General features: G+C 39.3%; 2 protein-coding genes across 2 annotated transcripts; both read right to left on the bottom strand.

Annotated features, from left to right (window-relative positions):
* Nucleotides 1-35: 35 nt before the first annotated feature.
* On the bottom strand, nt 36-8,044 carry fsd1 (fibronectin type III and SPRY domain containing 1). The gene is made up of 13 exons (XM_056729536.1): nt 7,884-8,044; nt 6,964-7,059; nt 6,649-6,780; nt 4,960-5,061; nt 4,512-4,534; nt 4,070-4,191; nt 3,209-3,418; nt 3,025-3,123; nt 2,361-2,514; nt 1,973-2,055; nt 1,260-1,511; nt 1,083-1,171; nt 36-1,008 (listed from the first exon to the last, which is right to left on the bottom strand). The coding sequence occupies exons 1-13, from the start codon at nt 7,896-7,898 to the stop codon at nt 898-900; spliced, it is 1,488 nt and encodes a 495-aa protein (XP_056585514.1). The 5' UTR covers nt 7,899-8,044; the 3' UTR covers nt 36-897.
* A 460-nt stretch (nt 8,045-8,504) lies between these two features.
* ccdc181 (coiled-coil domain containing 181) lies at nt 8,505-12,629 on the bottom strand. The gene is made up of 6 exons (XM_056729533.1): nt 12,134-12,629; nt 11,187-11,365; nt 9,975-10,889; nt 9,682-9,828; nt 8,920-9,077; nt 8,505-8,844 (listed from the first exon to the last, which is right to left on the bottom strand). The coding sequence occupies exons 2-6, from the start codon at nt 11,286-11,288 to the stop codon at nt 8,673-8,675; spliced, it is 1,494 nt and encodes a 497-aa protein (XP_056585511.1). The 5' UTR covers nt 11,289-11,365; nt 12,134-12,629; the 3' UTR covers nt 8,505-8,672.
* Between the last annotated feature and the right edge of the window lie 68 nt (nt 12,630-12,697).

Below are 12,697 nucleotides of genomic sequence, written 5' to 3' on the forward strand. Positions count from 1 at the left end.
TAGTGCTTGTTTTTGTGTGACGTGTTACACAAATATGCTTGGCATTTGTTTTATTGACGTAACAGTTGGTGTAATATGTATGATCGTACAGGTCGACTTCAGTTCCTGACAGAAATATATTTATAATGTCTAACAGCATTGCGGTTTATATTAACAAGAGGACAGCAATGCAAAGAAACCCAAATCAAATCAAAAAAGGCAAAACCAGAAATCGCTTCTGTAATATTTACAAGTATTGCAGCAGGCATACAAAAAAAATCAACTCTGGTAAATATTTGCATTAAGAACACTGAAATGCATGTGTACCATTCTGGGTGATCGAGAACACACACGCGCACAAACACACACACACAAAACCACATTGCCCGTGCACAAACAAACTCCTGAATTAAAAATCTATGAAAGGCATCAAACTTCCTCTATGATTCGCTTAAGGTTATTTGTGCTACTGTGATACTAGGTGTATGTTTAAAAAGCCTAGCAGAACTGGAGGCATATACTGTTGATAAAGACAATGTGTAAATACAGTTGCAGCTCGGATTTCGAACATTAACACCAACATGCTCTCTGCTGTGTTAAAATATGGCCTTAATCGACAAATACTGTCACTGCTAATGATAAAATGCAACTTTTGGCTCTATGGACACGTCATTTCAAGCTAATAAAGCTCTTTGCATTAAAAAGAATACCCCTTCATGTCTTAATTCAGGACATTGAAAGGCACACGATCAGGATCGGGGATCTAGTATGAGGGTAACAAGATGAGCTGGAAACAGATCACCCCTTGAGCTGGCATGAAACGGCGGGCTTCTTTTGCACCAATGTTCTCCAAGCCTGTGCAAACCGTGACAGTTCTAAAGTGTGTTTATTTGTCTGTGAAGGGCCGATGGGTGAGATCTAGGTAAGGCTGGCGTTGGAGCTGCTTGTGTTGCTGTTTCTTTTCTGTCCGCTCAGCACAATACTGGGCACCTGGAGGCCCGTCTGCACTGAGAAACTCCCATTCCACACCTGTAGGGGGCAACAGAGAGCTTTAGAGTGTTTACGTGAAATTTTCAATTCACGCAAAGGGCTAAACGGCTTACCATAAACGCTGGTATAACAGGCTGCTGGAACTTGGTTCTGAAGGTATGAAGGAGAGTTTTGTTTCTAGCGTTGTAGAAAGACAATGCGCCTGTGTGTACAGAAACGAAAGCAGCACCTTGAAGACCTCTCGCGCAAACACCACACCATCTTTCCCCCATTCTTTTTTAGGAACTCACCCTCTTCGTAGTTGCAGTAAATGCCGATGCGATCTGGAATGGGGCAGTCTAGCGTTCTGGCTTTGTTGTTGTACTTGGCTGTGAGGCTCTGTTGAAGCCAGTTGTTCAGGTGGATGCACCATGAGGCGTTGCTTTTCCCCAGCTGGTCGAAGCGACCCAGAGACCGATAGGCGATCCCTGCTGCGAATGTTTTACTCTCTCTATCGAAGCGCACCTCCCAGTAATGTTGCCCCGCATCAATCATAGTGTCTCCTGGAAAAAGGAGACATTCAAAATGTCAGTTTAACGTCAACTGGCATAAAGATACGCAAGTAACGTATCCTGCAATGTTATGTCTTAACTAGAGATGGCGATATGAAGGGAACGTTTTGGACTGTGGCTTAAAGGGATAGTTCACCCTCCCAAAAAACTTGCATCATTTATTCTCCCTAATGTCAATCCTGTATGGCTTTACTATTCAGAACACAAAAGAAGATATTTTGAAGAATGTTGGTAATACTGGTCCCCATTGAGTTCCACTGTATGACATTTCTCAAAATATCTTCTTTTGTGTTCAACTGAAGAAAGAGGTGTATTCAGTTTTTGAATGACATGAAGGTGAATAAATGACGACAGAATTTTTATTTTTGGGCTTTAAGGTTTTACCAATGTTTTGTTGTTCTTCAATGAATGACATCAATTGTAATTCGCTATTACGTAACATGTTTACTCACCCAAAACAGTGTAAGACTCTGCTGTAAAGCGGTCTCGACCCACTCTAGCAGAAGGAGCTCTTTTGGGTGACATTCCAGCTAGCCTGAGGGTCAAAACAAGTCGGTGTGAGCATGACAGTATATGACATATAGTCACATGACTGAGCAAACAAGCTAGATAAACTGCCTTGAAATAAATATTAGTGTATATTGTAATTTATAAAATGTACACAAGTAAAGCATGTGTAAGACTGGCAAACCGTTTTCTCTCTAACATGGTTAGCAATAATCAACACATTATTCTGCTTTTCTTTGTTACAACTTGCTTTGTAAAGAACAACTGGCAGTGTATAACTGTTATAAAACAATTAACAATGGTGATTCATCCGAGGTGCGAGAATAACCTGACCTGGCAGGAGAATGCATGGGAGAGTTGGTTCTGTTTTTATCTTTCCGGATGTCTTGAACTGCTATCTTTCCACCGCTACTGTCCCATTCCACACTGAGATCCTCCACCTTCAGGTTCTGATGGGAAGAACCTGCATCCAATTTAAAGACGAATGCTGAAAGAAAAGAAGAGGTGAAGACAAAAATGTAGAGTAAAAAATGTTTCAATCAATTTTGTATATCACTGCTGTTCTTCTGAAACCTTGTCTCTTAATATTTTGTAATTTTTATGTTTTTGCCATAAATCATTATTATTAGTCACCCTTTATGTTCGTAAATGGATTTTGAAAAATATCTAACCAATAAAAAGGATTAAAACGTGCTTGTGGGACATTCTACCAGAAACGTACATTATCTGTCCTTGAACTGTAACAGTGAATATGTCAAAGCCAAAAAATGTCTGAGTGATGTTTGATTTCTGTGGTCAACTGCTCCAACAATTGTTTTATGTACTAACTAAAGTCTATTTTCACTGAGTGACTGTTGTCTCTGAGTAGGTCTTTAACTGTCAGTTTAGCAAAGATAGTGCTGAAGTGACCATTGTAAGTCTGTGTTTTCACAGTAAGGGAAAGAAACGTCATGCCTCATTGCCTTTTGTGAGTGTATGCTTATGTGTACACTCTTACCATGTGTTTCCAGAGAAACCGGCTCTGAAAACTCCCCCGCTACAGCCTTATTACATGCCTTCACCCTAAATGTCATGTACCGTGTGTCAAAACGAAGACCTGCAAAACAAGCCATGACATCATGGTTACCATTTTACCTAAATCTACTCAAAGAGAATTCCCAGACACAAACATTAGCACTCACCCGTGAGCGTGTACTCGGTTTCTTTTATCCCTTCCACCACCATCCAGGGGTAGTCTTCTCGAGCGCGCGGAGGACCTTCGTGATTGGTTCTCCGATATTCAAGGATGTAGTGGTCGATTTTGGAGTCATGTTCAGGTAAGGTCCACACCACTGCGACAGTGTTATCAAACACTTGGCATTCCACCAACTGGATCTCTGGCGTGGCGGGCACTGAAGATGAGAGAGATGGAGAGATTGCTCACTGAACAATACTTCTGTACATAAAAAACAGCCAAAGCCGATCTCAAGTCTTAAAAATAGAAAACGTTTACATAAAAACATAAAAAGTACTTTTCAATCAACTTTTTACAAAAACATTTTCTTAAAGCAATCTAAGAAAAGTGGTGCGTGTTTACATTAAATTTTAAAGGTCCAGTGTATGGAATTTAGCGGCATCTAGTGGTGAGGTTGTGAAATGCAACTATGTTACCCTTCCCCTCCCTTCGAAGCACTACGGCGCCTGACATAGAACTAAAATATCGCCACGTTTCTGCTTTTCGTTGTTTGTCTGTTTAGGGATACTATAGAAGTGGACACACGCTGTATGGAGTTCAAAAAGCTCATTCTAAAGTAATATAAACATAGCACTTCATTATGTAAGGTCTTTATACACCGCTAAAACATAGTTCTGTCTGCTATCTTGCATTTCTGTCGATAGATCCTAAAAATTGACACATTGGACCTTTAAAACGAGCCGTTTTGCTCTCGCATTGACGTCAAAACTGTTTCGCATAATTTGGCACTAATAAAACCATTTACATGCAAGCAAAATTCAAATCTGGGCTTGTTTTGCTCCAAGCGTCTCTCATCGGTGCTACTGACCTGGAAGGAATGTGATGGCCCGGAGCATGTTTCGTTCCTGAGTAAAGTCCACCATCATGTGATTCATACTGTCACTGGCCTTTGCTCTTAATGACAAACGAAATGCTGGAGCCATAGTGACGCTACAAACATACAGATCCATCATTAACATGACAATAAACACCTCTCACACACTTAGAATGGGAGAATGGGAACGTGGCTAGTAAAAAACTGAAATGAGGGCACGAGAATTCCCGTCATGCACACACTCACACACACCCGGGGAATGACACGAAATGACAGAAAACTGGATTTTGCTTAAGGAGGGAAGAAATTAAAAATGAACAAATGATCTAATGAGCACACTTTCCAGGAGGAGAGGGGATGAGTGTATAAAGACTCTAGAAGCTCTAGATCTGTGCTGAACTCAAAAATCTAAGTATGAACATCTGTAGTACAGTACCTATCCTTTATGCCTTTGGCCGCCTGCAGCAGAGGGAACAGACAAAAACAGAAGAAGGGACAGAGCGAGAGAGAGAGAGAGAGAGAGAGAAAGAGAGAGAGATGGGGAGCGAGAGAATCTCGTTGAGTCTCAACAATAAAACAATACATCGGTCATACCAGCACGTGTTAGCAGGAAAAGACAGCTGCATCTGCCACAATTTCTCACTTTGTTAGAGAAAGAAACAGCGGTGGCAAAGAATGTCAAACACATAATGAAATAATCATCACAATTGCTTTGACACAGCAAATGTTTGAGGCCAAACCTCTTATTAAATAAATCATTAATTACACTAGAGCATGTATCCCCAAAGGTAATGTTGTGGTACACACTGATGTCATTGAGTTTAAAGACATGATTCATTTTGTTGTAAGAGTGTAAACATGCCAACATGCCAAATGGGGTGTACCTGAATGAAGCTGTCATTCTCAGATGAGCAAAGCGTCTGATTGGCTAATTCCAGCAGCTCTTCTGAGCTCTCCAGGGCATTGGTGCATGCGCTTAGTTGATTCTTGAAGAAGGATGAGAAAAATTGTAATATCAAGAATTATTTATATCCTAAATATCTTTCAGGATTTTTGATTCACAAGATCATATAAAAGGTTACTTTAGCCTGTTAACAGTCGGAGCCTTTTTTGAGCCTACAAATGAAAACGCATGTTTGAAATAAAATGGTGGTAACTCATGAATTCTTTGGAATAGAGATTTACGGTTGGTGTTGTTTGAAAAAAGGAAAGTAGCTGATTATTGCAAAAAAATCACACACAAAACAAAATTAAAGGTATGTTGTTAGGTTTATTGTAAAAAATAAATAAAAAAAAGTTTATGTGTTTTTTGGATTAAAAAATTATTTTAAAAATACGAGCCGCAAAAGGATAACAAAAAATCTAAGCACACTCTTTATAAAAAAGAACCAATTACTCTCCCTACATAAATTATTTTAAAAAGCACCAAATAAATCTGTATTCTAGAGTCTTAGACCTTTCCAATGATATATAGTTTGTCATGATTCGATTAGAACTTACATGCACAATATTTACGCAAACGTAGGTGTCCCGTATACGGAACGGGTGACAGTTAACAGGCTACAAGACTTTAATCTATTTTAATATTCTCGTATTATTTGATTATTACAGCTCTACTCGCATACATAGTAGACAAAGTGAATCTTAAGTCTCATCAAGTTGAATCGTTACAAGCATACAAAATCAGCGGTCTTGTATTTTGCATTCTAATGATTACTCTTGGCATTGAAAGCATAAATTTTGCATGTCATTTTACTACTAGTTTACTGCTGTCATATTGTTAAAGCATTTCTTAATGTAAATGCAAATAACCTTAAATAAAATAATGGTTGGTATAATTACATGAAGTAAAAATGACTATAGTAAAATGCAATCAATAAAGTGAGTAAGCAACGGACTATATTAATATTTCTGTGATGTGATTCACCAAATAGTCTGCTCATCATGAAAAATATCTGTTTTTTAGGTTCTTTAAAAGTCAACATATAAGAATATGTAAATACTATTCTAAACACAGAGAAATTGGTTTTGAATATACTGTAATAAACAGGCACTTCAGTGACAGAGGTAAACAGGTTGTTTTTAGTGGTGAAGCACATGCGCCTGCGAATGCTTTGTCTCAGACATACAGGTATACAAAAATCCTCTCTGGATTACACACACACTGTAATCCTTAGGGATTGTGTGTTATCCTTCTTTTAACATGCGCAGACGCATAAGCTCTCACTGAAATGGTCCGTGTACTGATTTTACCTCATCGCTAAATTCTGTAGTTCACTTTTGTAGACATTAACATAGATCTGTATTAAAGTGTGGTCAAAAATGCAATCTGTAAGCAAACTTTCATGCTGCGACTAAATGGTCGTATTTTGTGACTATTTTTCCTGCCAATTCATCCTAAAAATTACCAGTACTGTAACTGCTGTGTATGGGAAACACAAAGAAGCAACAGACCCAACCCATCTGAACTCGACACCAAGGTCTCTGTTACAACTCCTCTGGGAATCCCACATGTCTTGATGCATTAAAACCAGTTTAAACCACATTCTTGTGGACACACAAAGAGCTCTCACCTGTAGCTCATAGGTGCGACTGGCTCTTTCTTGTTTGATGCGTGTGACCATTCCCTCCTTCAGTTCATCCAAGACGGCATGGAGCGAACTAAACTCCGAATCCAGATCCTCCTGCACCCGGTTTGCATTTGCCTTCAGACACCAAGATAAGAACAAATGTACGCTTAAAGTTGCATTGCCTTGAACTGAATTCCTGATGCTTTTTACTGATTTTGTGGAGGGCCCAGCCACATACTGTATAGAGTACAAAGTCAGTTTCATATTTAATCTATTTTCTTATTTAAAATAGAAAAGCATACAATTTCTGTTCCTTACATCTAAGTTTTGCAGATTCTGCTTTAGACAGCAAATGAAATTCTGTATTTCCTCATTCTTCAAAGCCAAAGTAGTGATGATCTTTCTCAGTGACTCCTGAAACAGGTAAGTGACATCAGAAATGCATGTATTCACTAATACACAATATAATACAAAACAAGTTCCAGTCAAAGAATTGGGGGATGCAGAACAGGCACCGTTTTTATTTTGTTAGATGTCATTCAGAAAATACTTTCCTAATGACGTCAACATGTCCACTATTTTGAGCAGGGGCGTTGATGGACACGCACATACCTGCGTGATGCGCCAATGAGATATTACTGTAGATGAAGTCAGATATTGCTGCAAGTTATCTCACACCATGCTTATGGTAAATATATCGCATTTCATTCAAATGCATTGTATTAAGTCATTGATAATGAGCCGGGCAGAAGCGGCTTTATGTCCGGGGCGCCTCCCTGAAGTCAGAGGCTTGTAACAATACAGGCCGGTTTAGGGTTACTCTGCAGCAATATTTGTCCTCGCTCGTGTTTGATTTTCAGCTTTGACGATTACACAAATGTCATGTCCTCTCTTATGAAAGATGTCTTTTGTGCAGACTTGAAAACAAGTAAGTTGCACGTTTTGCGTTTAGGATAACCGGGGCGCGGTTTCTCGATCGGACTTGCCGTTGTTCATTAACTTGGGGAAATATTCACGCATGCGTTTGAAACATCGTTATCCGTATCCATGCTAAATTATCACTTTTCCAGATTTTTCTTTTACAGTGCACTAATATTTCGCTGGCACGACGAGCGGATGACATTTGGAAGTGAAGCTACGAGCTAACCGTATTTCGTCTTTAGTCTCTGTATTGAATCCCCGATTGAACGCGATATCCTCCTCTGAAGGGTTTTAAAAATAACATCTCTAAAACTTACCCTCTGGTCGTCCATGCTGTCGACATGCAGCACCTGTTTCGGATATTCTCAAGATATTTATCCTGGGTTGTCCGTCAAAGACCCTTCGTCCTGGTACTGATGTTGCTATGGAGTGTTGCATCTCACTTCACCGACTCTGTAGAGCCGAGAAGGTTGTACGCATGCGCAGAGCAAGGTATGACGGGTAATGGAGTTTTCCTAGTAGCATTTATTTCTCGCTACACCACAAATGCGCTAGCGTCATGTTAACTACGTCAGTTATTTTTAGAATGTCAAATAAAACTACGTGAGAATGAACTCTATTTAATAATGAATGCACTTTTATGTTTGCAGATGTATAATGTAAATTAGTTTATAAATGCTTATTAAACCATATTATATTTTATATATATAATGTTGATCAATTTGTGGTGAAATCATAATACGTGCAGAACTAATTTAATTGTAGTTACATAGGTTGAGTATTCTGTAAATATGTTTAACAAATAATATATTTATAATTTCATTTTCAGAATAAAAAAGGCTTTGCACTCACAGTGTTTCTGCATATAAGACCATGAACAACCACTAAAAATGCCTGTGGCACATACGGACCACTTTACTGAAACCATGGGGATGGAGATGATTGAATTATCTTTTATTTGTGGCCGTGGGTCTGCTGCATATTGTTCATACATGTTCTTTCATCCTTTGTATCAGGGAGAAAAAAAGAAACCAAAGATTCTGATGAATCCTCGAGTCCTTTAGCAGAAACCACAATGAGGCTTTGAAGTTTATAGTAGGGTGTGCTCAGTAGCGATATCCATAGGGCTCACTGAATCGTAAAAGTTTCATCTCATTGACAGTACTGAGGAGGTCATGCATGCGCCTGGCTCTCCGTTCTTCCAACACCAGCCTGCGGGAACGTTCTCGAGCCGCCTGCTGCTCTGCCCGTTTCTCTGCACGCTTTCGTCTCAACCAGCTAAAGAAGAAAGCAAGAATGAGAGAGATTTTCATTGGTTTTCCGACCTGTCTACATTCAGAAGTCTGAACTCACCGTCTGAAGGCCTTCTCGCTCTCCTCTCGGCTCTGCAGGCAAAAGCCGCTCTCCTTTTCCAGTCTCTTCATATCTTCCAGCTGTTTCTCTTTTAGCTGCTGTTCCTGTTTTTTCTGAAGCCAGATTTTAAAGGCCTCCTCTGGGTCGCCACAGTCTCTCTGTCATACCAACAACACCATGAAGTCAAAATGGACAATTATTTTTTTTAAATACATATTCCATTGTGTATTATAAGTGATATTATCTCTCATTGCATCTTAAGGTTGGAACTACATTGAATGTCCAATGGTCACACATACATCACAATGGGGAAGAAACCACCATTGCAACTTCCATATCATGCTGACTTTAAAGCCACAGCCGGCTTAATCTTATCCTCAGACACCATATCTATAAACTACAGTCAGCTTAATGCCATTTGATTAAACCTACACTCTTAAAAAGAAAGGAGCTACAAAAGGTTTTTCCAGCGATGCTAGAAGAACCATTTCTGGTTCCCAAAAGAACCATCCAGTCATCTTAAAATAACTATTTCTTTCTAACTTTTATAATCTTAATAACCTTTCTCCACTTCAAAGAACCTTTTGTAAAACGGAATTGTTCTGACAATGTTAAAGCAATCAATAAATACATAAATTAATAGTTTTTCACGTTAAAGGTTTGTATAAGACCATTTGTTTAAAATGTTTTTTCAAAGGCAAAAAGCAGAAATGCGAGACAAGTCATGTACAGTTGTTAAACGGCTCCATCTAGTGGACACACCTTGCAGCTCATCATTTCCATTTCTTGTGCTTTCTGGACCCTCCTCTCATCATGTATTTGCTCTCTCTTCCTCATAAGCCAGGATTGGAAGGCCACCTCGTTCTCCTGACGCCTCTGCTCTTCTTCCTCTTTTCTCTTTTGCTCTTCCTGACACACAGGATGACCATAGAGAAGAAAACACAGTGTGCTAGTGACCTCAAATCATTATTTATCACAGCGTTGTAAAGCATTACAATGACAGAATAATGATTGATGAACGAACCGACTGCTCTGGTTGTGTAACCAGGACCCACCTCTTTTGCTCGCCTCTCTCTCTGCTCCTGAATTTTGGCCAGTAATTCCTTCTGCTGTGTTGAGAGTGTAAAAGTAGAATAAGAGGATGCTCCATTTGCCGACTGAACCCTACGCTTTGTGCCCGGGACCCATGTTCCCCTTTGGGACTGTCTGGCAGAGCTAGGCCTGTTCTTGCGCTTGGCTGGAGGTTTGGGGACGTACAAGGACTCAATGCCGGGCGGAAAAGGTGAGGTAGATTTTTGTCTCGGCGAAGATACAGGACTCCTACTAAGATCACTCTGGGATCTGGATGCTTGCTGGTTTTCAACCTGAAACGTTGCCAAAGGAGGAAGCAATCCTTGACTTTCCACCTCCTTTAGACTTACCAGGTCAAACTTTCCATCTTTTTCCACCAAAACCCGTCCTTCCTTTGTAGCCCCATTGTTCTCAACCTTAGGGTCTCCAGACTCAGTCACCTCTATGTGAGATATATTTAGTTTCTGCATTTGTTTGGAGACATCCCCTTCTTCCTCTAAGTCCCTACAGAGGGCGCTGTTTCTCTCCTGGGTGTCAAACTCATGGGCAGGCACCACTAAGTCCACCAAAGTATCTTTAAACTGCAGACGTCTGCGGCGGCTCTGGTCTGGAGCTTCTTGGTCTTTCAGTTGCTTGTTAGCCTCTTGGAGCTTATCTAAAATGTATTTTTTATTCTCTTCATCAAGCTCTTCGTCATTCTTCAACGGTGGGGAGGTTACAAAGTTGTCCCTGACAGGATCTAAGACACGCTCTATTGGCTCCATGGGCGTTGGCCATCTTTCCTCTCCATCTTCTTCCAAATCTCCGTTTTTGTGCACTTCCCTCTGTGGGTCTCCTTTAAACTCTTCTTCTTCAAGTTCTTTGTCAATCTGAGCTTCGATATCATAATCATCAGGATCCTGATGAAGAAATAGAGAATCACAGAATAAGAGCTGGAGTAACTAGAGCACCATTTGCTCAGAAGGGTGAATCAGATACATAGAGCGTATTTGTTGAATAATGCATTGCCATCGGACATAGTTCTCTGGCTAAGTGAAAGTGTTTGGGTGTCAGTGGGATGGATTTCAAACACAGCGTCCGTGTAACAGAATGCCACACACATTAAAACATTATTCCAGAAGACAGTCTCAGAGATATGGACCTGTCTGTCTCTCACTCACTGTTCATCATTATGTATGCAGATACACACCCCTCACCTGTTCCTCACTCTTGCTCTCCTCACTGATAAGCCAGTCCAGGTCTTTCTCAAAATCATCCTCGTACTCATCGTGTCCGATTTTCGCTGCAGAAACACTCATTCTGTGTTCCTCACCATAAAAAGATCCTCACCAATGCAAAGCAAATTACAAACGGTGCAGAAATAAAACCTGTAAACCTGTGTCCCATCCAAACAAACCAAAAGAACAAAGTGAAGATTATTTTGAGTGCTTCGAAATCATTTTAAAGTAAACAGTTACACTTTGTGCACTATAATTAAGTCTCAATACGTGTCAAATTATATTATGGTAAACCCTAGCATACAGTTTAATGTGTACGCATAAAATTACTATGATGACATGAAAAAGTACTTAATATACAAACGTAAGTTTGTAACCATGGATCTACATTACAAATGCATCCGGGCAGCTTTAAACAACTTTTGTGTTGAATATAAGAGTTTCAGAAACATATACACAACTGATGTAGCTAAATCTGTAAGCAGCAACAAAAATGTATAATGTAGATGTTATAAATTCAAACATCAAATGACAATATCTTATTTTAGCCTATACTTCAAAATTGTTGTCACTGTATGTTTTCTGGCTAATATTTTTCTTCTCATTCGGACACTTCATAGGGCCTATATATTTATTAACTTGATAAAAAAATCTATTCAATTACTATTTATTTGTTTGTTATACACTCTATCCAAATATGTCAGTCCTGCTTTAAATGCACATCTTGCGTGGCTTTATTTCAGAATTACTGTATTGTTGGACAATTGCTTAATAAAATCAGATAAACATGCACTTGGCCTATATATTAGAACACAGACTTAATACATAGTTGTGTGGTCTTTGTTTTTGATAGATTTGATTTGTCAGCAGATTTTAGACACCACTTCTTCACAGTTTTATCATATAAATAATAACAAATAACTTACCTCCACAAATGATGTCTGTTGCTGTCTTGTGTTATCCTCAAAATAATGATCAACGACTTATTAGTCGGCCTATATATTCCAGAGAGTAGGTCTCTGCGCACCTGTACATTGGAGAGCAGGTCGCCCTAATCCTCTGCTGGCCTCAGTTTCAATGTGGCTTGTAACAGGTGTTGCCCTAGAAACGCACAACAATGCCTGTCTAGGTTGCGCGCGCATGCGCAATCTTTAGGTAAACGTATACGGGAGATCCAAACAGATTTTATCTATGATACAGTTGGTGGAAAAACAAATAAGGTACAGCAGGATATGCTGGTTTGTTTGACTAAAATAAAGTTTTAATAAAAAAACACATTGGCCAAGATAATTCGCACATTACATTCTTGTTGTTTTTAACGCTAATTTTCAGTAATACAGAAATTCTCACTTTTACATTTCACAATAATAATTTTCATAAAAGAAATGATATAAAATAAATTAATTTGGTTATTCCCAAGGGCCACAATTTTGCTTGCACAATGCTGGTCAAATTTCACAACGCACGCTTTTATCTTGTTCCTTTTAACG

Source organism: Triplophysa dalaica, chromosome 18 (genome assembly GCF_015846415.1).
Source record: "Triplophysa dalaica isolate WHDGS20190420 chromosome 18, ASM1584641v1, whole genome shotgun sequence".
NCBI lineage: Eukaryota > Metazoa > Chordata > Actinopteri > Cypriniformes > Nemacheilidae > Triplophysa > Triplophysa dalaica.

Excerpts from the sequence above, each read along its gene's own strand:
- ccdc181 (XM_056729533.1), bottom strand. The coding sequence starts at position 11,288 with ATGAGTGTTTCTGCAGCGAAAATCGGACACGATGAGTACGAGGATGAT. Across the intron at positions 9,829-9,974 it reads GAGAGAGGCGAGCAAAAGAG|GAAGAGCAAAAGAGAAAAGA; the intron begins GTGGGTCCTGGT and ends CCTGTGTGTCAG. Across the intron at positions 9,078-9,681 it reads TGGAAATGATGAGCTGCAAG|AGAGACTGTGGCGACCCAGA; the intron begins GTGTGTCCACTA and ends TTGGTATGACAG.
- fsd1 (XM_056729536.1), bottom strand. Across the intron at positions 3,124-3,208 it reads AACCGAGTACACGCTCACGG|GTCTTCGTTTTGACACACGG; the intron begins GTGAGTGCTAAT and ends CTTGTTTTGCAG. Across the intron at positions 1,172-1,259 it reads TTACTGCAACTACGAAGAGG|GCGCATTGTCTTTCTACAAC; the intron begins GTGAGTTCCTAA and ends CTGTACACACAG.